The sequence below is a fragment of the Neoarius graeffei genome, chromosome 11, assembly GCF_027579695.1.
Source record: "Neoarius graeffei isolate fNeoGra1 chromosome 11, fNeoGra1.pri, whole genome shotgun sequence".
Taxonomy (NCBI): domain Eukaryota; kingdom Metazoa; phylum Chordata; class Actinopteri; order Siluriformes; family Ariidae; genus Neoarius; species Neoarius graeffei.
The window spans coordinates 15,644,177-15,670,034 of NC_083579.1; the positions used below are offsets into that span (position 1 = coordinate 15,644,177).

Here is a 25,858-nt window from a genome sequence, read left to right on the forward strand (position 1 = left end):
TTGTGCTGTGTTGTCTGTCTGTGATGTGTGTGTGCGCGTGTTGAATGAATGCATCGTGTTGTGAACAAACACCAAGAACAATTTCTAAAACATTATAAAAGTACACGGCGAATAAAATGATTCTGGTTCCATCAGACAGGATACCAGGAGAGTTTTGTGGAAGCACCTTTTTTTAGTACAATGTTACACAGTTTAGTGCATCATTTCCTGTTCAGAATATTCCATAAAAGTAGGGATGGCATTGCTGGAGGTCACAGTCCTAATGCACTGCTGTTGGGGTGTGTTACAGGAGAGAACCCGAGTGAAACAGGAGAGCCGGTCATTGAGACGCGAGCACTGCTCCGCGCGGTTACAGCAGGCCACTGGGTGTCTGTCGGAGGTTTGCTTCCCTTCTCCAACTACAGCGTAAGAGTGAGAGCGTGCAACTCTCAGGGCTGTGTGGAGAGCGCCTCCAGCAGGGTCTCACTCCCTCCCGCAGGTTCGTGCACTACTTATTTTTCCTTCCTGCACAGGTTAAATCATGCAGCAGCGACTGAGAGGAGATCTTCTCGGTTCTGATGTGCATCTAACTGTGATGAGAACAAATCCTTGTGTGGAATTTATTTAAGAAAAAAAACAGCAAATCAGTGAATTAACCTATACACGCCGCTTAAAGTTGACATGGCGTGTGGTGGATTTCTCAAGCCTTAGTACTCAGTTGTGGCTCTCGGCATGAGGCAGCATGAGGCGTTTGATCATGCAGGAAAAGGTTCTCACCACCGTGCTACCAAGGAAATGTTCTACATACGCTGCCTGACAGAGAACAATGCCTGCTGCTGGTGATCTAAAAGACCAGCTCTGTCCGCTCCAACATCAGAACACACACACACGCACACAGAGCACAAGACCAACCACTGGAAGTTTATTGCTGTGCTTAAGAGTCACACTTTCCCACTGTTAAATTGTTGTTGATTTTAATTATGACTCTTATGGCCATGGAATGTTCTTTTTTATGACCTTCTTATGGCAAATAAAAGGTAACAAGTCATTGGTTAAATAGGGCTCGGTTCACGTTTCCTTTTTAATGGTGTGGGAACTTATTACGCTGATTTACACACAGGGTGGGTGTTGGGAAGCATGCATCGACCACTGGGATATCCAATGCACGGGGTAAATTAGCTATAGGGTGATAAAGAAGGAAGAGATTTCTTTCCCACTGAATTGGCTTGGCATGGGAGGAAAAGAGGAGAAGAATCAATGTGTAAGGATGAGGGATGGGTTGGATTTGGTTGCGTTGAGTGTTCGGCGCTGCCTCTTTCTCTCACTGCTTATGTCAGAGCTCTGGGATCACCAGGGAACCAGAAGTTTCATTTCATGTGCTGATTTTTCCTCACACATAGCAGGACTCTTTGTTATACCAATTTGATCAGCTTCAGTTTCCCTCATGTCTAGGAAGCCTCCAGTCAGGCAGTATGTATGATCATCCAGCCCTCCCTCCACAGCAGACATGTCTACTGATCAAAGCTCAAGCAGTGGCATACAAACACCAAATAGGCCTCGTAACCACCTCGTAATCCTGATAAAACCAGAACGAGAACCAAAGAGGGCACCTTTCATCTGTCTGTCTCCAGCCATGACGCGCTTTGTCACTCTGCTGTCCCTCAAATCCTGCTGGGTTCCACAAAACATACCAGTTTTTCCTGGAAGGAAAGGTGTGTTTTGTAAAAAAAAAATATTTCAGTATTGATACGAGCTATGTCAGAAAAGTAACAGGACTTGGTGTGCTTCTTCAGTGTGAGGGGCATCATCCACATAGAGTTCTTGCCGCAGGGCCAGACGATCAACCAGCATGTCTACAAAGAGATCCTGCGGCATTTGCTTCATTCAGTGCTCGAGAAGAGGCGAGAGTTGTGGCAGGACAACTCGGGGCTGCTTCACCACGACAACGTGCCGGCTCACAACACCCTGAGCATCCGGCAGATCCTTGCCGAGAAGAACATCGCCGTGCTGGAGCAACCTCCCTACTCGCCCGACCTGGCTCTGTGTGATTTTTTTTTTTTCCTTTTCCCCAAGCTCAAGGGGGTCATCAAGGGGACCTGTTTTCCGGACGTGGAAGCCATCAAGAGAGCTGTGACGACGGAGCTGTGGAGAATCCCAGGAGAATCCTTCCAGGTGTGCGTGGAGGCGTGGCGGAGAAGGATGGGAAAGTGCGTTAGACTCGAGGAGGATTATTTTGAAGGGGAAAACTTGTAGTTTGGATTTGACATAAATTTTTTGTGACCCCAGTCCTGTTTCTTTTCTGACACACCTCGTGAAACAAGCTCATTGCTCAGGAACTGGCTTCGCTTATTGATTCAACAGAATGCACCGAGAGCCTACATGCTGTCCGGTGTTTCATCAGAACCAGAAATGCCGTGTCGGCGTCTGTGCCAACCATCGAAAACAAGGCCTCGGCTCTCAGCACGGCCTTGCGCAAACAACAGGCAAAGAGCAGAGTTGAAGTTCTGCAAGGAAAATGTTCAAGTTCAAAACAAAGACACGAGGAAGTATAAATTTTAAATACCACACGTTTCCCTCCACACTGCTCAGCCAGATCTTTAGGCTTCTTGTAGCTGAACTGAAGCCTTGTCTCGAACTGTCCTTGTTATATCAAAGAACAGAAGGCAGAGAAAGCTAAGAGATCCAGAGGAAACATAAAAGTGCATAGTTTAAAATGATTAGTGACACTTTTGATATACCTGAGGAAGGAGGGAGCCGAAACAAAGGGGAAACTCCATGCCAACTGTTTGATGAAATAAGTCTGTAAGGAATTAACTCTTTTGTCAACTGGTTGTCTTTGTTCAGTCCAAGCTCTCATTAGATCTGTTGCTCTCTCTCTCTCTCTCTCTCTCTCTGATTCATCTGCTTCTCCTTTTTGTCTGTTTCTCTTGTTTTTGTTTCTCTCTGTTATGCAGTCTTTCTCTCTATGTCTCTTTCTCAAACTGAAGTTATAAACACACTGAACATCTCTATATACAGGCGTCTTTTCTCCTCTAGTGAATGTCCATGTGCATTTGGAGAAGGAGATGATGTACTCAGAAAAAGCAAGGTTCTGTTAGCAGTAGAGCAGGATGTGGGACTGCAGTTCAGGCCAGTCCATATGCTCATCATCATCATTATGTTTATGGACACTTGGCCACTTAATCCGAACCGGGCTCCAGTAGCAAAGGCAGATGGGGGGAAACTGCAGAATGGCTTTTAATACCGACGTCCATCCAGGAAAGCTCATCCGCTCCCTCCAATTAGGGCTCGCATCCCAGCACCCAGCGCTTTTCAAGCCTAACACGAGCACGAGTGCATTATGAAACTTGGAGGTTGGCAGCAAAAGTGATTTTGAGCCATGCTGAATTGAGCGATGAGGCTCACCCCATAAAACTGGCCCAACTCTTATACCATAGCATATGGAAACATCGGGTCGTGCCTGCCTTTATTCCATTCTTTTCCATTCTTTTCATTCCAATTCCTCGTGTCATCCCACATGAAGGATGGGCACGGCAAGCTTTTGAATGTCCCTCAAAGAACATCATTGGCAGGTTGCTTGCTCATCAATCAGCGCATTAGTACATTTTCTGCTCACACAGTTGCCCACAATATTAGTTGATCTCATTCTGCTCATGGGTCTATGCTCCAGGGGACAGGAGCCTTGGGAGGTTTTGCCTTTGTAACTCACGCCCTCGTTGACCCTTTTTGTTTTCCGAAGTCCCAGTCATTGCAAGTGCAATTGGTATTCCACACAGACACTTCTATTTGGGCATGCACAAAATGACTTAAGTAATCAACAGTTATTGAGTGCTTGTGGTTGCATGAGAGGGATGCTGATTGAGAATGAGCCTTCACTTAAGAAAAGAGCCTCAGTCCTATTCTTAGAGTGGCGTATTATTGAAACGCACACTGACTGGATTGCTCCTCGAAACAGATGACTCGGCCTGGAGTCCTTACCAAGTGTTGCTGCAGGCAGTACAATCGCCTTGTTTTCCTTCATAATGGATGTCTTCAAATCTTTCCGCAATTTGTTTTAACGGCTTACAAATCATGCCGAAAAGTGCACTTTGGAAGCATAACTGTATTGTCTTGCATTATGCATTAGCATTAAGGGTTGATTTAGTGTTGGGATATTTACAGTGGTGCAAGAAGGAAAAACATACGTTAACAAAAATTAGTTGAACATTTAGCAGTCTGCTTCAGTTCATTTCTTTTGAGCAACTGTTCAGAAACACTGAGGAATAATTTTGGATGTAAAATACCGGTACTAAGGATTCTTTGAGGAGAACTCTTCAAGCTTGTAAACGAGTCCAGTATTTATCACTCCAGTCATTTTAAATCAACGAAACTTGTTCTGCGATCGGATCGTCCACTTGTCCACTCACTCACTATATACAGTGGTGCTTGAAAGTTTGTGAACCCTTTAGAATTTTCCCTATTTCTGCATAAATATGACCTAAAACAGCATCAGATTTTCATACAAGTCTTAAAGTAGATAAAGAGAACCCAGTTAAACAAATACCATGAGTTGGCCTAGTGGTTAGTGTGTCCGCCTCCCAATCGGGAGCTAGCAAGTTCTACTCACGGTTGGGTCACACCAAAGACCATTATAAAAATGGTATATACTGCTGTCTGGCAAGGCATGCTGCAATACAGATGCGAATGGGGAGTCAAACTCTCATGGTTACCAGAGGACTAGGCCCCCACTGTAACCCTAGCTATGTGAGAGGCCGAGGGTCACGAAAACGGAGCTTGGAGACGCCCTATGTGCCACATAGTGTGGGAAGGACTTTGACTTAAACAAATGAGACAAATTATACTTGGTCATTTATTTATTGAGGAAAATGATCCAATATTACATATCTGTGAGTGGCAAAAATATGTGAACCTTTGCTTTCAGTATCTGGTGTGACCCCCTTGTGCAGCAATAACTGCAACTAAACATTTCCAGTAACTGTTGATCAGTCCTGCACACCGGCTTGGAGGAATTTTAGCCCATTCCTCCACACAAAACAGCTTCAACTCTGGGATGTTGGTGGGTTTCCTCACATGAACTGCTCGCTTCAGGTCCTTCCACAACATTTCAATTGGGTTAAGGTCAGGACTTTGACTTGGCCATTCCAAAACATTAACTTTATTCTTCTTTAACCATTCTTTGGTAGAACAACTTGTGTGCTTCGGGTCATTGTCTTGCTGCATGACCCACCTTCTCTTGAGATTCAGTTCATGGACAGATGTCCTGACATTTTCCTTTAGAATTCGCTGGTATAATTCAGAATTCATTGTTCCATCAATGATGGCAAGCCGTCCTGGCCCAGATGCAGCAAAACAGGCCCAAACCATGATACTACCACCACCATGTTTCACAGATGGGATAAGGTTCTTATGCTGGAATGCATGTTTTCTTTTCTCCAAATATAACGCTTCTCATTTAAACCAAAAAGTTCTTTTTTGGTTTCATCCGTCCACAAAATATTTTTCCGATAGCTTTCTGGCTTGTCCGCATGATCTTTAGCAAACTGCAGATGAGCAGCAATGTTCTTTTTGGACAGCAGTGGCTTTCTCCTTGCAACCCTGCCATGCACACCATTGTTGTTCAGTGTTCTCCTGATGGTGGACTCATGAACATTCACATTAGCCAATGTGAGAGAGGCCTTCAGTTGCTTAGAAGTTACCCTGGGGTCCTTTGTGACTATTACTGTACACACCTTGCTCTTGGAGTGATCTTTGTTGGTAGACCATTCCTGGGGAGGGTAACAATAGTCTTGAATTTCCTCCATTTGTACACAATCTGTCTGACTGTGGATTGGTGGAGTCCAAATTTATTTAGTGATCCTATTTAGTGATGGTTTTGTAACCTTTTCCAGCCTGATGAGCATCAACAATGCTTTTTCTGAGGTCCTCAGAAATCTCCTTTGTTCGTGCCATGATACACTTCCACAAATGTGTGTTGTGAAGATCAGACTTTGATAGATCCCTGTTCTTTAAATAATATTTAAATATTTAAATATTTAATAAATATTTAGCCAATGTGAACGAGGCCTTCAGTTGCTTAGAAGTTACGCTGGGGTCCTTTGTGACCTCGCTGACTATTACACACCTTGCTCTTGGAGTGATCTTTGTTGGTTGACCAATCCTGGGGAGGGTAACAATGGTCTTGAATTTCCTCCATTTGTACATAATCTGTCTGACTGTGGATTGGTGGAGTCCAAACTCTTTAGAGATGGTTTTGTAACCTTTTCCAGCCTGATGAGCATCAACAATGCTTTTTCTGAGGTTCTCAGAAATCTCCTTTGTTCATGCCATGATACACTTTCACAAACATGTGTTGTGAAGATCAGACTTTGATAGATCCCTGTTCTTTAAACAAAACAGGGTGCCCACTCACACCTGATTGAAAACACCTGACTCTAATTTCACCTTCAAATGAACTGCTAATCTTAGAGGTTCACATACTTTTGCCAGTCACAGATACGTAATATTGGATCATTTTCCTCAATAAGTAAATGGCCAAGTATAATATTTTTGTCTCATTTGTTTAACTGGGTTCTCTTTATCTACTTTTAGGACTTGTGTGAAAATCTGATGATGTTTTAGGTCATATTTATGCAGAAATATAGAAAATTCTAAAGGGTTCACAAACTTTCAAGCACCACTATATGTACTTCGGATGATTCAGGACAATAATAGTGGAACATGTGCTTTTCTTGGAAATACTTATTTCTTGATGAGGGATTTGTTTTTCTAAGAATAAATTTTTCAACCAAAAGTTGGATTTTTCTCATTTTTTCAGTGTGAGATGAAGCGACCTCACCAAAAGGTGGATTTTTTTTTCCTAAACCATTTTACTAATCTTTACAAGGGAGGGGGGATACTTGTGGAGGACACTGTATATGCATATGCTATATATATAGCAGACATGATGCTAAAAAATGTCCGGTCTCTACTTGTGGTTGTAGTAAGAGTGAATTCTTAATGTTATACTGTTCCATCCAGCTCCACTAACACAGTCACTCTCTTGCTCTGGAGCATATGTCACCCTGGACTTGGCCTTCATCTCTCTCTCTCTCTCTCTCTCTCTCTCTCTCTATCCCGATGCCCCCAGCTCCAGATGGCCTTTTGCCCCCGAGGCTGGCAGCTGCCACCTCCACCTCTTTGCAGGTGGTGTGGCTCAGTCCCTCGTACCCCAATGCTCCTGGGACGCTGCGCTATCAGCTCCAGATGAAGAACCCGGCCACCCAACACGTCCTGCAGTGAGTCTCCGTCCAACAGCACCACTGCACACACACTGTCTCACACACAATGACACGGAGTTTTACACATGTAGGTCACTGCCATTGTGGAGGGATCTGGATTAGTTAATAATACTCAGTTCTGCAGCATAATAATAATTACATCACAGAAATCTTTCTCTGTTTGTATGGTTTTTATTCACATGATTGATTATTGTCCATATTAGAAGCTTTCGTGTGTATCCTATACACATACTGTCATCCAGACAGGAATGATTTAAAGACTGTAAAGTTTACACAAAAGCAGAGATTTATACTTTCACAGCAAGGAGTTTCCATATGATAGAAAGGAGAGCCAGGGCTGAAATCTAAAATGACGAACTTCATCTGATATGTATGCATTACATGCTCCTTGACAACAAATTGCTATTTAATCAGAGATGGGGAAAATTCTCATTCTGTCGTAATAAATAAATGACTAGGTCCATGTATTATATATCAACCTCATTTCCTGCCATTCTGTTCAAATGTATTTCATTGTTCGGGTGATCTTTTTTTATTATAGTCCGATAGTAAATTTGATAGCGAAGCTTGCCGGAAATTGGCGCAGCTCGAAAAAACCGGCGTGAAAACACCAAGAGTCATGAGGCGTTTAATGAGCTCTGTGTATAGAGTTGTTTTAGCAGGAAATCAAAGAAAATAGGCTTGTATATGATTTCGTATCTCGAGCAGGGAAAGGGAGGATGTTCAAATTGATGAGCTAATTTTAATTTGATCAGAGCAGCTCAATCTGATTGTGTGTGTGTGTGTGTGTGTGTGTGTGTGTGTGTGTGTGTGTGTGTGTGTGTGTGTGTGTGTGTGTTTACAGACTGGTGGATAATGAAACAGAAACAGTGTTCACTCACTTGGTGGAAGATTTGGAACCATACACAGAGTACCAGTTCAGACTGCTGGTGTCGAACCGCTACGGGGAAGCGAGCAGCTCCTGGGTGTCTTTCCGTACTGCCCAAGACCGTGAGTCTCTCTCTCTCATATACACAATCATGCATGCACTAGAAATACACACAATATTACAAACACATGTTCATCACCAATGCCATGACACAATAGTGTGTATGATAAACCTTATTCAGCACATGTAGCAGAAGAGCTGTGTGTGTGTGTGTGTGTGTGTGTGTGGGTGGGTGCGCGCGTGCGTGCGTGCGTGCATGCGTGCGTGCACCAATGCTGAGGTGTATGTCTGCTAGATGACCTACTTGGTGTCATTGTGGACTGATTACTGTAATAGAATCATATTAGAGTTCATAACACACACTCTTTGCTAAGTTATAAATTAATTATACTTCAGTCTATTATCACATGCATTCTAATTAAGAAGATACTATTTGCATACACTCAGAATGCCCTGTATTATGGACCATCACCTCTTCATTACCATGCAGAGTGCTACACCCACTTTCCCCTTCTCTCTCTCTCTCTCTCTCTCTCTCGCTCTCCAACTTTTTACAATGATTTATACAGTAAATGGAACTGCAGTTTTAATTTCACTAGGCAACTGATTAAAACTGAATATCACCTGCTCTGACTGCTTATGCACATCAATAGCCCCACAAGCATAACTACGTCATCACTTGTTTACCGCAATGCATTGTGGGGGATAGCGATACGATAGCGATAGTAGTTGAGCGATATGACGGATGTCAGATTAATTTTACCTGAGAGCGATGTGAGAGGAGCAATTTTGCCGTGCTCTGTCGTGGAAGACGATGAAATTGATGATTTAAAGAGGTGGATAACATGTCAAGGGTTTACAGCAGGAAAATCGGAATCCAAATCAAGCTTGGTGAGAAGGTAAGAGTCTAGACCGAGTCTACCACACTATACAACAACAACATCAAATCTTAGAATGCCTTATTTCTGAACACGTGCATTGGATCATGAAGACTTAAAGGAGAACTGAAGGCAAATATTTTATGATTAAAATTCTATTTATCTCATTTTATTAAATATAGGAATGCATTTTCGATAGCTATTTTGTCGCTGCTATAGCAAGTTATGAGTGTTTGAAATATGCTCTGTAATATATCAGTCCATATGTCAAAGCAATGGCCATAAACAAGATTCGTTGAGACCTGTGCGAGACATCGTAGGACGGAAGTAAAACGTACGGCGGAAATCAAAGTGACCAACATCTGCTAACGTTGTCAAAAGACGTGCGCGCCCTCTTTCGAATGCTGAAGTAATCAAGCCGGAAGTTTTGTTTGTTTTGATAGCGATCAGGAAAGTTTGAAAAAAGTAGGCAGTAATCATCATTTAAACTCGTTTTTGTGCAATATTTCGTTTAGAAAACAGTTTTCAAAATGGCGGCACTTACACCTGGCTGACACTTCACGTTTCGGCGTCTCACACAAGTCTCGTGAAGATCGCACGGATAAGTGACACCTGCTGTGGACCAAACGAACTAAATTCAACATGGCTAAAAACCGAATAGGCCGATAAGTATAATATTTAATTGCAATTAGTTGCCAATACAAGTCATGAAATAGGGTTACTAAAACCGAAAACGTAATTGAATAACACGTTCATTAAGAAATGGAGCAAGTTTAAAAATGACTACAGTTCTCCTTTAAGTCGAAATTTGTTTCTTTTAATCTTCAGTTATTCCTTACCATTTTCTACAAAACTTTTTTCTAATGAAATATTCACCTCATACTTAGTCTTGATCCAGCACAATGAAAGTTACAGATGCAGTAAGGGAAACTATTATGGAAAATCAACTGTTGACTTAAGTCGAAGATTGCTTCGTCATCCCGGGCCCAGATGAACAGCATCAGAACATTTATAAATGAGTGATTAGTTCAATAAAACTTGATATCAGGAAAAATGACAAAAAAAAAAAACCTTTGGAAACACACTGATCTGCCGTGTCATGTTCAGTATAAATGCATTTACTTCAATAAATGCCGCTAGTGAGGTACACTGAACATTATACATTATACCCGAAAGAGAACCCTTCGTAGTTTGGGAGTTTTATCAGTCCAACGGGCTCGTTCGGCTGCCAAGTGCTTCAGTACATTGAGAGGCAAAGGCTGAAGAATGCGTCTTTGTTTTACAGGCTTTGGAATATCGCTAGTTTCAGACGCTGAACAGTGTCGATTGTTATAATCATCTCAAACCGCAGACCATGGAAATGTTGCTGGATCACAGTTTAAGTGTGTCTTTTTGCCACCAGAGAAATGTAAGCTACAAGCACTTGTCCATTTTGATTCAGTTTGAAGGTTTTCATTGCAGATTAAACTTATCAATTTCTTTCTTCTCTTCTCTTCTCTTCTCTTCTCTTCTCTTCTCTTCTCTTCTCTTCGACTGGTAGCTGATAAAAGCTCAAATGAGGTCGGTGGCATGGTTAAAACCGGTTAGACAGAACAATGCAGTGTTTAACAAAGGCGAAAGTAAATAATACGGTGGAGCTGACCCCGGGTATTGCCCATAATGCATTGTGGTAAACAAGCGATGGCATAGTTATGGGTTAGGATTATTGTCTTTGATTTCCCATTAAAAACCAGTTCAGTGTGTGTGTGTCTCCAACCCTGTGCAAATACGCAGGATATGACTCAACCCCCAACAGACGTCATTCACACAGAAAAACACACACACTCAACAGGCCTATGTAGTACACATACACACACAGTTACACACATTTTTATAAATACTGTATCTTGGTAACAAGCAAAAGGATGTCTTTATTTTTGCACCACAGAGCAGCAGGTAACGATGCTGTCACATGTCCCAACACCAGACTCGGGTTTGAGCTCGGCTGAAAGCGCAGGTTTTGATTTTATTCAGGGATTTGAGTATACTGTATACAAGATCAAATCATGTTGGATGGACAAAAACAAATTGCGTTAATGTAACTCGGTTCATTTGTGCGGAACTGACAGACACGCTTTTATGAAATAAATTCACTGAGCTTTTTTTACTGTGTGTGTGTGTGTGTGTGTGTGTGTGTGTGTGTGTGTGTGTGTGTGTGTGTGTGTGAGAATTCAATTAAAACGATTTGAATCTGTTGATTAGGTTTCCGTTTATGTTCAAAATGTCTGTCGAATGACCTTTCAGCCTATCATTAACACTGCAAATTTTTCAATTTAAGGCCAAGATATTAGACATAAAGCCGGTGTGAAAGAGTGTTCGCTGGATAAAGCTCTCGAGCACTGAGATTTAATTTCACTTAGTTGAATGTGTTTTGCAAAGAAACTGAAATATAACAGTTTGTAATGCAAGCATCCATAATTAGTATATAAACTCACCACCCGCTGTATTAGGATGCTGCCATCATGTGGCAGGAGCACAGTGCATAAAATCCTACAGATACAAATCAGAGCTTCAGTTAATTATCAGATCAAATCCCACATCAGAACAGGATTCACTGACTGGGTTGTTAGTGACTGACATGCTTTTTGGATGTTTTATTTATTTTTTTCTCCTGCTGATCTCTTAGGATTTTCACAAGTGATAGTCGGCACAGTTTTTGAAAATGGTGTGAATCCGGTAAGGGAAAGTTGTGTGGACAGAAACATCTTTATTTAAGAGGTCAGAGGAGAACGGCCTCAAGCTGAAAGGAAGCTAACTCAAATAGTCACTCTTTACAACCTTGGTGAGCAGAAAAGCACGTCAGAACAACAGCACATGGAACCCAATGAGCAACAACAGCATTGGGTTCCACTCCTGTCAGCCAGGAACAGGAAACAGCCGAAGTGGACAATATAATAGTGGAAACCATCGGCGTCGCCAGACCCATTTTACTTGGGCACGTGCCCCGTTATATATCTGCTGTGCCGGAGTAAAATTTCCTGATCACATTTGAGAAACAGTAATGTCTTTGGCACTGCAGAATAACCGTACCGTATACGACCAACGCATCCAAATCTCACCAAATCGTCTCTATTAAATTACTGGCGTAAGGCTCATCACACAATTAACATACAGTGAAGCTTGAAAGTTTGTGAACCCTTTAGAATTTTCTGTATTTCTGCATAAATATGACCTAAAACAACATCAGATTTTCACACAAGTCCTAAAAGTAGATAAAGAGAACCCAGTTAAACAAATGAGACAAAAATATTATCCTTGGTCATTTATTTATTGAGGAAAATGATCCAATATTACATATCTGTGAGTGGCAAAAGTATGTGAACCTCTTGGATTAGCAGTTAATTTGAAGGTGAAATTAGAGTCAGGTGTTTTAAATCAATGGGATGACAATCAGGTGTGAGTGGGCACCCTGTTTTATTTAAAGAACAGGGATCTATCAAAGTCTGATCTTCACAACACACATTTGTGGAAGTATATCATGGCACGAACAAAGGAATTTTCTGAGGACCTCAGAAAAAGCATTGTTGATGCTCATCAGGCTGGAAAAGGTTACAAAACCATCACTAAATAGGATCACTAAATAAATTTGGACTCCACCAATCCACAGTCAGACAGATTGTGTACAAATGGAGGAAATTCAAGACTATTGTTACCCTCCCCAGGAATGGTCTACCAACAAAGATCACTCCAAGAGCAAGGTGTGTACAGTAATAGTCACAAAGGACCCCATGGTAACTTCTAAGCAACTGAAGGCCTCTCTCACATTGGCTAATGTTAATGTTCATGAGTCCACCATCAGGAGAACACTGAACAACAATGGTGTGCATGACAGGGTTGCAAGGAGAAAGCCACTGCTGTCCAAAAAGAACATTGCTGCTCATCTGCAGTTTGCTAAAGATCATGTGGACAAGCCAGAAGGCTATCGGAAAAATATTTTGTGGACGGATGAAACCAAAAAAGAACTTTTTGGTTTAAATGAGAAGCGTTATATTTGGAGAAAAGAAAACATGCATTCCAGCATAAGAACCTTATCCCGGCTGTGAAACATGGTGGTGGTAGTATCATGGTTTGGGCCTGTTTTGCTGCATCTGGGCCAGGACGGCTTGCCATCATTGATGGAACAATGAATTCTGAATTATACCAGCGAATTCTAAAGGAAAATGTCAGGACATCTGTCCATGAACTGAATCTCAAGAGAAGGTGGGTCATGCAGCAAGACAACAACCCTAAGCACACAAGTCGTTTTACCAAAGAATGGTTAAAGAAGAATAAAGTTAATGTTTTGGAATGGCCAAGTCAAAGTCCTGACCTTAATCCAATCGAAATGTTGTGGAAGAACCTGAAGCGAGCAGTTCATGTGAGGAAACCCACCAACATCCCAGAGTTGAAGCTGTTCTGTATGGAGGAATGGGCTAAAATTCCTCCAAGCCGGTGTGCAGGACTGATCAACAGTTACCGGAAACGTTTAGTTGCAGTTATTGCTGGACAAGGGGGTCACACCAGATACTGAAAGCAAAGGTTTACATACTTTTGCCACTCACAGATATGTAATATTGGATCATTTTCCTCAATAAATAAATGACCAAGTATAATATTTTTGTCTCCTTTGTTGAACTGGGTTCTCTTTATCTACCTTTAGGACTTGTGTGAAAATCTGATGATGTTTTAGGTCATATTTATGCAGAAATAGAGAAAATTCTAAAGGGTTCACAAACTTTCAAGCACCATTGTATAATCATCCAATAAGTTTAATAAAAATACAAAGTGCGATTTTGGTGTATATCACATTTCTTGGAACGTATTCTTCAAATACATATGGTCATGAAGGAAGTGATTGATTTTTTATTGTTAAACAGAACCTGGATATTTCCAGTGTAAAATGCGTTATAAATAAAACGGCACAAACATACGTCATGAAACAGTTGTCGTAAAAATCGCAATCAATGAACAGTGGGACAGAATTTAAGAGATTTATCAAAGTAATGATCGTACATGATCAAGGGCAAGATGAAAGGACAAGCAAGGTAAAATAACAAGTGAGGACCACCGTATGTGTACTTTTCTGTATTTTTGTTTTCTCTCAGCAGTAATAACTTTTCTTGTCTCTAAATTAGAAATACCCCCAGAGACTTTTCCCTTCTGTTCTCCCCAATACACTGCTCAAAACTCTCAGATGAAGGCTGTGTTGCCCTACATTTTCACACCCTCGTGCTCATCACAAATAATTACTCAGGCTTCATTTTCTTTTTTTTCTATTTTTGTTTTTGATTTTTATAAATTATTTTTTATAATGTCGCCCAAACCCAAATCAGAAAAAGTTGGGACGGTATGGAAAATGAAAATAAAAAAAGAAAGCAGTGATTTCTAAATGTCCTTTGACTTGTATGTATTTCATTGCAGATAGTCTGAACCCTAAATATTTCATGTTTTTGTGATCAACTTCATTTCATTTGTTAATATACATCCATTCTTGCGTTTCAGACCTTCAACACGTTCCAAAAAAAGTGGAACGGGGCAATTTAGGGCGAGTAATGAGGTACAGCATTACTTTGCATAACATCATTAAACCATTTAAGGAATGTGGAGGGATTTTGGTGTGTAAAGGGCAAGGGCGCAAGCCTAATCTGAACACCCATGATCTCCAATCCCTCAGATGGCACTGCATCAAGAACCGTCATTCATCTACAGCTGATATAACCACATAGGCTCGGGATTATTTTAGCAAACTTTTATCAAGCTTCAATACGGAGTTACATCCACAAACACCAGTTAAAACTTTACTGTGCAAAAAGGAAGCCTTATGTTAACTGTGCCCAGAAGCGCTGTCGACTTCTCTGGGCTCGGAGGCATCTGGAATGGACCATTACACAGTGGAAACATGTATTGTGGTCAGACAAATCAGTATTCCAGGACTTAAGAAATGGACGTCATGTGCTCCGGACCAAAGACAAAAAGGACCATCCAGACTGTTACCAGGGACAAGTCCAAAAGCCAGGGTGTGTCATGGTATGGTGTTGTGTCAATGCCCTTGGCAAAGGTAACTTACACTTCTGTAATGGAGCATTAATCCAGAAAAGTACGCTGAGATTTTGGAGCAATATGCTGCTTTCAAGACGACATCTTTTCCAGGGAGATTTCAACAAGACAACGCAAAACCACATTACAAAGGCATGGCTGTGGAGGAAGAGGGCGTGTCCCCTCTGTCCCCAATAGAGAATTTAGAAATGTGGAGAATTTAGAAATGAAAAATATAACCGTGACGACCCTGTACTGTTACACACCTTAAGACCTGTTTACAGGAAGAATGAGACAAAATCACACCTGAAACGCTTCATCACTTGGTGTCTTCAGTTCCTAAGCATTGTTTAAGTGTTGCGAGAAGGAATGGAAATGTTATAAAGTGGGAAATGCTTTACTGTCCCAACTTTATTGAAATGACTTGGAACAATCAGACATGAAATGAGGAAAAACATCAAATAATGTGCTGTTGTATTGTTTGAGTGTAATATCGATCAAGGATTCTTTACAAATCATTGTTTTTCAGTTTTAATTTCAGTTTCAACAACCGTCCCAATTTTTTTTTTTATGATTTGGGGTTGTAGCATGATTTCTTAAAAATGCTAAGACTAAATAATAAATTTGAGGTGTCTTGGTATACTGCCTTGACTGAAACCTTTCTAGTGAAGACATATGAGCGTTTTATGTATTCAGAAGGTTCTCTTGCCTCTGATTTTATCTTTCCATTAAAATTTTATACCCATCTTTTTAATGCAATTCCTTGTGTGAATTTTTGCACCTTTGACTTGACAGCCGGTCCTGTGAACATAAACTTTAGCATGTAGGCTTTCCCTTTTGCTCCTGTCTGTCAAATGTGCTCATTTACATACGCATGGACTGATTCTGGACCTGTATACACGAGAGTGTTTGGGTAAAACACACTGGTTTATCAGGTGCAGAAGAGGAACAGGAGAATGGGAAGACCCTTCACATGATCAGAATTTGATGTTTTTTGATATGTATGGTTTTGAAAGCTATAGGTTTCTCTTTACTGAAGTATTCTTCTCTTTTGCGTGTGTCTCAGCAGGCTTGGAGTACTCGAGTCAGACTCATGCCCTAATTTTAAGGACTTGTGACTTGACTTGGACTTGGACTCAGACTCGTGCATTAAAGGAGAACTGTAGTCATTTTTAAACTTGCTTTATTTCTTAATTAACGTGTTATTCAATTACTTTTTCAGTTTTAGTAACCTTATATCATGACTCATATTGGCAACTAACTGCAATTAAATATTATACTTATCGGCCTATTCGGTTTTTAGCCATGTTGAATTTAGTTCGTTTGGTCCACGGCAGGTGTCGCTTAACCGCACGATCTTCACAAGACACGTACGAGACGCCGAAACATGAAGTGTCAGCTAGGTGTCAGTGCCGCCATTTTGAAAACTGTTTTCTAAACGAAATATTGCACAAAAACGAGTTTAAATGACGATTAATGCATACTTTTTTCCAACTTTCCTGATTGCTATCAAAACAAACAAAATTTCCGGCTTGATTACATCAGCGTTCAAAAGAGGGCGCGCGCGTCTTTTGACAACATTGGCAGATGTTGGTCACTTTGATTTCCACTGTATGTTTTACTTCCGTCCTACGATGTCTCGCACAGGTCTCAACAAATCTCATTTACGGCCATTGCTTTGACATATGGACTGATATATTGCATAGTACATTTCAAACACTCATAACTTGCTATAGCAGCGACAAAATAGCTATCAAAAATGGATTCTTATATTTAATAAAATGAGATAAATAGAATTTTGATCATGAAAAATTTGCCTTCAGTTCTCCTTTAACTGCATTCAGACTCGTCAATTGGAGACGAGGACTTGGATTTTTTCTTTATTTTTTTGTAACATGCTAGAATAATTTGACATAAGATATTTATCTCATCTCATCTCATTACCTCTAGCCGCTTTATCCTTCTACAGGGTCGCAGGCAAGCTGGAGCCTATCCCAGCTGACTACGGGCGAAAGGCGGGGTACACCCTGGACAAGTCGCCAGGTCATCACAGGGCCGACACATAGACACAGACAACCATTCACACTCACACCTACGGTCAATTTAGAGTCACCAGTTAACCTAACCTGCATGTCTTTGGACTGTGGGGGAAACCGGAGCACCCGGAGGAAACCCACGCGGACACGGGGGGAGAACATGCAAACTCCACACAGAAAGGCCCTCGCCGGCCCCGGGGCTCGAACCCAGGACCTTCTTGCTGTGAGGCGACAGCGCTAACCACTACACCACCGTGCCGCCCCATAAGATATTTATATTCTACATTAACTTTTTATACTAATTTCGTGTAAGAGTGTCACACCTGCGTGCCTTGGTGTGTGCATCAGATAGATTCTCAGGTGTGGTCCGGACAGCGTACGTACCAAGCGGACTCTCGCACGCATACCGTAAACGACTCACACCTGCACAGGATTAAGGCGCAATCAGTGCACCTGTATAAAAACTGTGAAAGTGCACTTACTTTGCTAGGTATTGAGTTGCGTTTCTGACACATTACCAAGCCTTATTTCCTTGTTTGGTTTCCTGATTTCCTGTTTCTCGTCTTTGATTCTGCCAAGTCTACAATAGCCTGTTTGTGCCTCGCTTGACCTATTGCCTGTTTCACCGTTTTATGATTTTGCCTGCCATTCTGGATTGTTTGTGTCTTCACTTGTATTAATAAACACACCGTCTGCACTTTCATCCATCTCTGACAGAATACTTCGCACTCCCTGACAAAGAGAATGTACATTCACCTGTTCATACATCATGCTCAGGAACAAACTAATGTTAATGGCACTAAATCAACCACTGTCAAATGGTGTGGTTGGAGTCTTGGACTCAGACTCGACTCTAAATTTTTTTTAATGACTTGGACTTGACTCAAACTTGAACACTGGAACTCGAGACTGGACTTAGACTCAAGGTTTAGTGACTCAACTACAGCACTGTGTCTCAGTCAGAATAAATATATAAACCCATAAAATCTGTTACATTGAAAAATTCCATTCCAACTCCACTGAAAAATGCCCCGCCCACCTCCATGTTTATAACCTAATCTACTTACAGAAAAACAACATTGCTGGCAACTTTATGAAACATTTTACAGTTTACAATGAGAAATGAGTCCTCACTGATTAATCTTGTCATCCACATCAGCTTGCGTCTCATCACCTGCAGGAAGAATCACTCGCCACATCATCACGAAACACGAGCCTCATCATCGTCTCCTCACTGAACTGATCTCTGATTAATTCACTCAGTTCTGTTCTGTTGGATGACACTAGATACGTCTTTTTTATTAGGTTGTTTAAACATTTTAAAACTTTGTCTTCTCATCTGTATGGAGTACGTACAGTGGTGCTTGCAAGTTTGTGAACCCTTTAGAATTTTCTATATTTCTGCAGAAATATGACCTAAAACATCATCAGATTTTCACACAAGTCCTGAAAGTAGATAAAGAGAACCCAGTTCAACAAATGAGACAAAAATATTATATTGGATCATGAGGAAAATGATCCAATATTACATATCTGTGAGTGGAAAAAGTATGTGAACCTCTAGGACTAGCAGTTAATCTGAAGGTGAAATTAGAGTCAGGTGTTTTCAATCAATGGGATGACGATCAGGTGTGAGTGGGCACCCTGTTTTATTTAAAGAACAGGGATCTATCAAAGTCTGATCTTAACAACACATGTTTGTGGAAGTGTATCATGGCATGAACAAAGGAGATTTCTGAGGACCTCAGAAAAAGCGTTGTTGATGCTCATCAGGCTGGAAAAGGTTACAAAACCATCTCTAAAGAGTTTGGACTCCACCAATCCACAATCAGACAGATTGTGTACAAATGGAGGAAATTCAAGACCATTGTTACCCTCCCCAGGAGTGGTCGACCAATAAAGATCACTCCAAGAGCAAGGTGTGTAATAGTCAGCGAGGTCACAAAAGACCCCAGCGTGACTTCTAAGCAACTGAAGGCCTCTCTCGCATTGGCTAATCTTAATGTTCATGAGTTCACCATCAGGAGAACACTGAACAACAATGGTGTTGTAGGGGGGCTGCCATGCCGTAGCCATAGTACCCACAATTCCCTGCTTCACTTTATGGCCCATCTTCTTCCCTTCCACTGTTACAGCATTGAACACAACAATCCCTGTACTCGATGCCATGTTCTATTTCCGCCATTCTTCTGACTCCCTGTATTGGATACAGAGATGATACCGGATGCCAAATACAGTGACGTCACGACTGTGCTTTAAAACCCACAGTGAAATCGAAATTCTTTCTCTCTGGTGGTGGATCCCCACGTGTGAAAGAGAGACATTGTTGCATCTGTGCTAAAGAAGGACAAAGAACAAAGAACGAGCTATTGATACCAGACCTTTAGCCAAAGTTCCATGTATTTGATCTTCGCATAGTTGTAATAATAACTGAACCAGTTAGTTACTGCAGCCCACGCAGTATTTTAAAAGAGAAAAGGTGACCGGATCCTTTTTCCCTTTCGCAATGTCGACGAACTACAAACAAGATTCCTTCCAGATCATCGGACGACCGATGGGACACCGAAGATCTTCAGCTGACGAACTGTAAAAGCAAAAGGAACAGAACGGCTTTCTCCCTGGACCTGCGCTCTGCGCTGTCTTTGGATAACAGGCGGCGCACTTTCGGTCGCCAAGCAAGAGCGATCTCAAGTAAGGCTGGCATCTGGGCAATTGTTAGTCTTAGCTGTGGCTAGTTAATGTGAAGAGTGTTGTTTATTTGAATTCATTCATGTACGCATTTTAATTCACATGAAAGTTGGTCTTAGACCACGTGTTGTTTGATTTGTTTTGTTTACTATTCGTATTAGTTAGATCGTGCATGCTCTCTCTCTCTCTCTCTCTCTCTCTCTCTCTCTCCCTCTCTCTCTTTAAAACTTTGTAGTGCGACTCCCTCCGTCGCACTACACCCCTCAACATTGGGATTTCAGGAGGAGCTAAGGGTTGAGTAGAAGTTTGGGTTTAAGGCCTAGCTGGGACTAGTTTTGAAGCTACAGATCCTTTGTTACTCTCCCTCGTGTACTCTCTTTGTTGCCCATCCCCCTTTAGGCAGCGCCTAGCACAAAGGCTCACGCACTACATTTACATACCACGCCTATCTCTCGCCCATGTGCTGCGCGCGTGGCCTCATTCCCTCACTCCCCTCCTCCTTGTCGTGCACCTGCGCATGCTTTCTCTCTCCCTAGCTCCTCCTCATCTTGTTAGTGCAAAGCTGCGCACACGCATGCACACACCTGCACTCTCACACACACTCTCACACACACACATACTCACACACACACTCTTACGCAGACACACATAAACACGTGATTTCCCTCTCACATTTTAACATTCACTCACACCTACACTGTAACACTTGCATAAAGCCCATTACTTCTGATCACCATTAGTGTCTTGGTTATCATCATATTCACTGCTGAGTTCTCATCCTGTTTACTGCTGGTTATTATTCTACTTACTACTGACTATTGCTCTATACACTACTGATTATTACTTGTATACATTGTATCACCATTTATATTGAATTATTCCTTGGCTGCTATTGTTGCTATATCTGATCAGTATTAGTTTGCTAATTCATGTCAGCTATTTTAATAAATGGTACCTTTGGAGTGAACTGTGTCCTGTCTATTGCTACAACATTCACTGAGTGCCAACCTCTGCCAACAAGTATTCTAATTGCCTTCACCCATTTGGTTGTTATATGAATGTTATAGATCTAGAGTAAACGTATTACATTAGAGCTACAATACTCACTAAAATTATAGCAGCATCACCACTAAGTTATTCCATTGATTTTAATAGTTTAGCTATAAGCTATTAGACACTTGAATTAATGATTAATGAATTTATGAGACTGATCCCTTTTTACATGAGACTGATTTGATAAGCCTATTGCACCTACAGTGTGCATGGCAGGGTTGCAAGGAGAAAGCCACTGCTCTCCAAAAAGAACATTGCTGTTCATCTGCAGTTTGCTAAAGATCATGTGGACAAGCCAGAAAGCTATTGGAAAAATGTTTTGTAGACGGATGAGACCAAAATAGAACTTTTTGGTTTAAATGAGAAGCGTTATGTTTGGAGAAAGGAAAACCCTGCATTCCAACATAAGAACCTTATCCCATCTGTGGTGGTAGTATCATGGTTTGGGCCTGTTTTGCTGCATCTGGGCCAGGACAGCTTGCCATCATTGATGGAACAATGAATTCTGAATTATACCAGCAAATTCTAAAGGAAAATGTCAGGACATCTGTCCATGAACTGTATCTCAAGAGAATGTGGGTCATGCAGCAAGACAACGACCCTAAGCACACAAGAATGGTTAAAGAAGAATAAAGTTAATGTTTTGGAATGGCCAAGTCAAAGTCCTGACCTTAATCCAATCGAAATGTTGTGGAAGGACCTGAAGCGAGCAGTTCATGTGAGGAAACCCACCAACATCCCAGAGTTGAAGCTGTTCTGTATGGAGGAATGGGCTAAAATTCCTCCAAGCCGGTGTGCAGGACTGATCAACAGTTACTGGAAACGTTTAGTTGCAGTTATTGCTGCACAAAGAGGTCACACCAGATACTGAAAGCAAAGGTTCACATACTTTTGCCACTCACAGATATGTAATATTGGATCATTTTCCTCAATAAATAAATGACCAAGTATAATATTTTTGTCTCATTTGTTTAACTGGGTTCTCTTTATCTATGTTTAGGACTTGTGTGAAAATCTGATGATGTTTTAGGTCATATTTATGCAGAAATAGAGAAAATTCTAAAGGGTTTACAAACTTTCAAGCACCACTGTAAGCACTCTTCTCTGTTTTGAGGATGATGATGGTGGCGTGATGCTATCTGATTATAAACGGAGTTAATTACACTTATGTCCATTTCTTTACGGTATGTAACTATCTAACAACTTGATCAGTAACATTCTTGGCATGACAAAAGCACATTCTGGAGCAATCTTTCAACAGACTGACTGCTTTTAGCACTGTTTTTGTTTCTTTTTTTATTCCTTGCCATCACATGATCTCGGCAAGGCAAGCTTCTTAATTAATCTAAATTTACACTCTCGTGCATGCTATTTCAGTAAAACATTTTTGGCTACCTTTTAGAGGGAGAGGTATAACAATACCCAAAGAGTTTTCCCTGACCACCGTGCATATACACTAAAAGCTTTTCTAAAAATGGACGCCTCGGCCTTCTGAAGAAAGGATTGTTTTCTCACTAATGGTCTCCACACGCTGCTTTGATTCCGAGTGCCCTCCATATTCTTTTTAGCTTCTGTCCTAAACCTCACAGCAATCCTGCAGTCCCAAACACATCCACAATGTTAAAATAATGCTCTCTTTCTTTTTTCTTTTCTTTTCCGTGCTCACTCCATCCTTTCATGCCTTGTCAATTGATTGTGTTATTATTATGCTAACCGAATGCTTATAAATGTAATTTAAGGCTTGGTGGCCCGCGCTCTTGTTTTCCCTTCTGTTGTCCCAGGAAAGACCCGGCTTAAGTACCCCGAACGTCCTGCGATCACAGCCACGGCTGTGTTGACGCCCTGATGGAGGCAGCGTGGTGTTATTGCGCAGTGCTCTCGTCAGGCTCCCCAAGAGCAGTAAAGCATCAATAAAATCAAAAGCACCTGCATCTTAAATGAAATTTCAATTGAAAAACTTAACAGCCCTTCAAATTGCGAAATTTAACACAGACCAGTAAAGCTTAAATAACACTTTGCCTCTACAGACTGAGGCGAAGCGAGAGAGCGAGCAGAGGAGCCTTGGATCGGGGTGAAGGAAGCAAAGGAGGGGTGTGCGTTCAAGGTGACTTGATTGTCTCATGTGGTAAAATTATTAACAATTAAGGAATTTCTCCAGAGAGACACATTGGATTTGCCAGCGCAGGTACATTTGCTGGGGTTTTTTTAAGCAGTGTCAGAGGTGGGGTGGGATGGGGGGCTTTTTCTGTATTCATGGAAGCTCTCGAACCTTTGTGGTAATTGAATCAGTTAGAGTGCTGAGTAGAGCAAGCATAAAAACCTGTTAACCCAAAGGTCAGATCTGTGCATTGTTTATTTATCAGGACTTGGGAGTGTGGGTGGTGGGTGGAGGGGTGTGGGGGGCAGAATCTACAGTGATGACCCCCTTCCTCACACCACCTTCACGGCAGATGCAAATCTTACTTCCGTACGCGTTAAATGAATGAACAAGTTGTTTCGTTTTTGTCGAGTATTATCACTAAACAGCATTAAAAAAAAAAACACGGTCAGTTTCTTGCTTCCCAGTACGCTGGGATTTAACCTAAACTCTTCCTGTTCGAGGCTGTAGGACTTAACAGAAAAGGTGTATATCCTTTCTGAAACTCTTCTGCGCTTATGTTCAGTGGGATGACCCTTTTTAAAAGTCAGTCATATTCAGCTTGACCTCTGTTGTGTTTGTAACTTTTTTTTTTTTTAATATCCATCGAGTTTTGAGTTTAGTTCTGTTTTAGTGGAACATACAGTACAGAGGTCTGGGTCCTAAAGCTCATTGCGTGTGCTCAGGTGGGACAAGGTGGTGATGGGGAGGTGGAAGTGGGCCATCTGTGGGGAGACATCAGCAGCCCAGCATGCATGAGAGAGCGAGAGCCAGTCACCTTGATGAGGCGCGCCCTTGCTGCTTCGCCATTACCACTGCTACTGTGGGACGTAAATGTAGGAGGAAAACATTACCTGCAAACGAGCTTTCATAGGGCCTCGATATCAATCAGACACCCGAGGCTAGAGAGTCAGGCGGAGAGGACGCACGAGAGACACGGCGCTGTAACTTCGCTTTTATTTTCGGTAACCAGCTTTTCCTTTGAGGAATTGTTTAGTTACTTTTCAAAGAACTCACGGCATAAAACTTTAAAACTAGCAAGTGTTAACTGTTAAAATATGCATTTTTGTTAACGTGTACATTTTATCATGAGCACTTGCCAATTTTGGGACATGTATTGATTAATTACATTTATATTAATGCAGGAGGAATTGAAATACTTTCAATTCAAATTCTATATTTACATTTTACTTGCCTTGTTATATATATAAAAAAACAATTTCCTCTGGGTTATATTATTGTAAAAGGAAAAAAATTAGTGTGTGTGTGTGTGTGTGTGTGTGTGTGTGTGTGTGTGTGTGTGTGTGTGTGTGTGTGTAATAAAGCTAGGGGATATGATGGGGTGACATATGAAACATTGAAAGCCACAAAACCTTGGTCTACAAAAATTCTGACCAATATATTCAACATTTGTTTGATAAACAGAAAAGTGCCAGACTCTTGGAAGGGGGCTCTCATTTACAGAATACCGAAAAAAGACAATATCCCAAATGACCCCTCTATATGGAGAGATATTTCTCTCCTTCCTACTGTTTACAAGGTATTCATGAAATGCCTACTTGCCCATATTCTCCCATGGCTCGTGGATGCAGAAATTCTGTCACCTAAACAAAAAGCTTACATAGACAGACAAGGTATGAATGAACATGTGTTCTGCCTGAAGACTGGTATTGATGACTTTAAGCATAAATCATGTAAATTCTACACTGTATTTCTGGACTTTAGAGATGCTTTTGGGACACTATCTCACAGCATGATGCTCAGTGCGCTGGAGGAAATCTATCTACCTCAGCCCTTTCTGAATGTCATAACAGATGTGTACAAGGGATCCTTCCTTCAAGTCATCTGTGGGAAGCAACTGACAGAGCCAATACCTCTAAAGGTGGGAATTAAAACAGGCTGCCCTTGGAGTGCTGTACATTTCATCTTGGCCATCAACCAGTGGTTGAAATGGCTCTGCCAGTGTGCACCCCCCAATTAAGATCCCCAAACCCTGTGCAGGGGTATGCTGATGATGTTCAGATGTCATCTAGAGATGAGAGGGTAATCACCAATATGTTGGCTCGTACTGATGAGTTCTTGCAGTGGTCAAAATTGGAGGTGAAACCCACCAAATGTGCAGTATTTTATGAACGTCGCAGTGGTGGTAACCGCTGGTACAAGTCCAAGGCCGACAAACCCCCCTGCTTTACGGTCATGGGACAGCCAATCAGAGTGTACTCACGCCATGAAACATACACCTATCTTGGTCACAAGTTTAACATTGCAGGTGAGTGGGGTGAGCAGGTACAGGAGTTGTCCTGGGCCTACAAGAACAGGATCTCCTTGATCGACTCTTCCCCACTGCCTGTAGTTATGAAAATAGAGGCCATTAGAGAAGTGGCCCTAACAAAAATACACCATCTATTTGCCAATGTCCACATTCCCCAAAATGTCCTTCAAGATCTAGACAATACAACAGTGAATGCTGTCAGAAAATGGCTGGGACTAAACTCTCATACCACACGGGATATCATTTATCTGTCCCATAGAGAAGGGGGGCTTGGGGTGCTACATGTTGAGTGGACCTATACTGCAACAAGGCTGGCACACCTCCTCAGCATGTTAAATAACGACGATGCTGTAGTCAGAGAGCTAGCAAGAGCTTCTCTCCTGCTGGACCTCAGGAAAAGAAAAGTTCCCCTAGCCATAGCCAATGAAGACAGCTTCCGGGGATTTAGGAAAAAAAGTAATGGGAAACTGAACATGCGGGCCACGGGCTTTGGGGTCCGTTCTGACTGGCCAGAGCTGAATGACCTGTGCAACAGAATGGAGGTCAAGCTGAAATG

At 41.6% G+C, this 25,858-nt stretch overlaps 1 protein-coding gene across 1 annotated transcript in view; it reads left to right on the top strand.

Moving 5' to 3' along the window:
* Positions 1 to 25,858, top strand: part of ush2a (Usher syndrome 2A (autosomal recessive, mild)) — a 500,620-nt gene that overhangs the window by 285,894 nt on the left and 188,868 nt on the right. Inside the window, exons 37-39 of the mRNA XM_060934842.1 lie at positions 293 to 478; positions 7,106 to 7,253; positions 8,101 to 8,246. Coding sequence (XP_060790825.1) covers positions 293 to 478; positions 7,106 to 7,253; positions 8,101 to 8,246 — 480 coding nt within the window. The remainder of the gene's footprint in view (positions 1 to 292; positions 479 to 7,105; positions 7,254 to 8,100; positions 8,247 to 25,858) is intronic.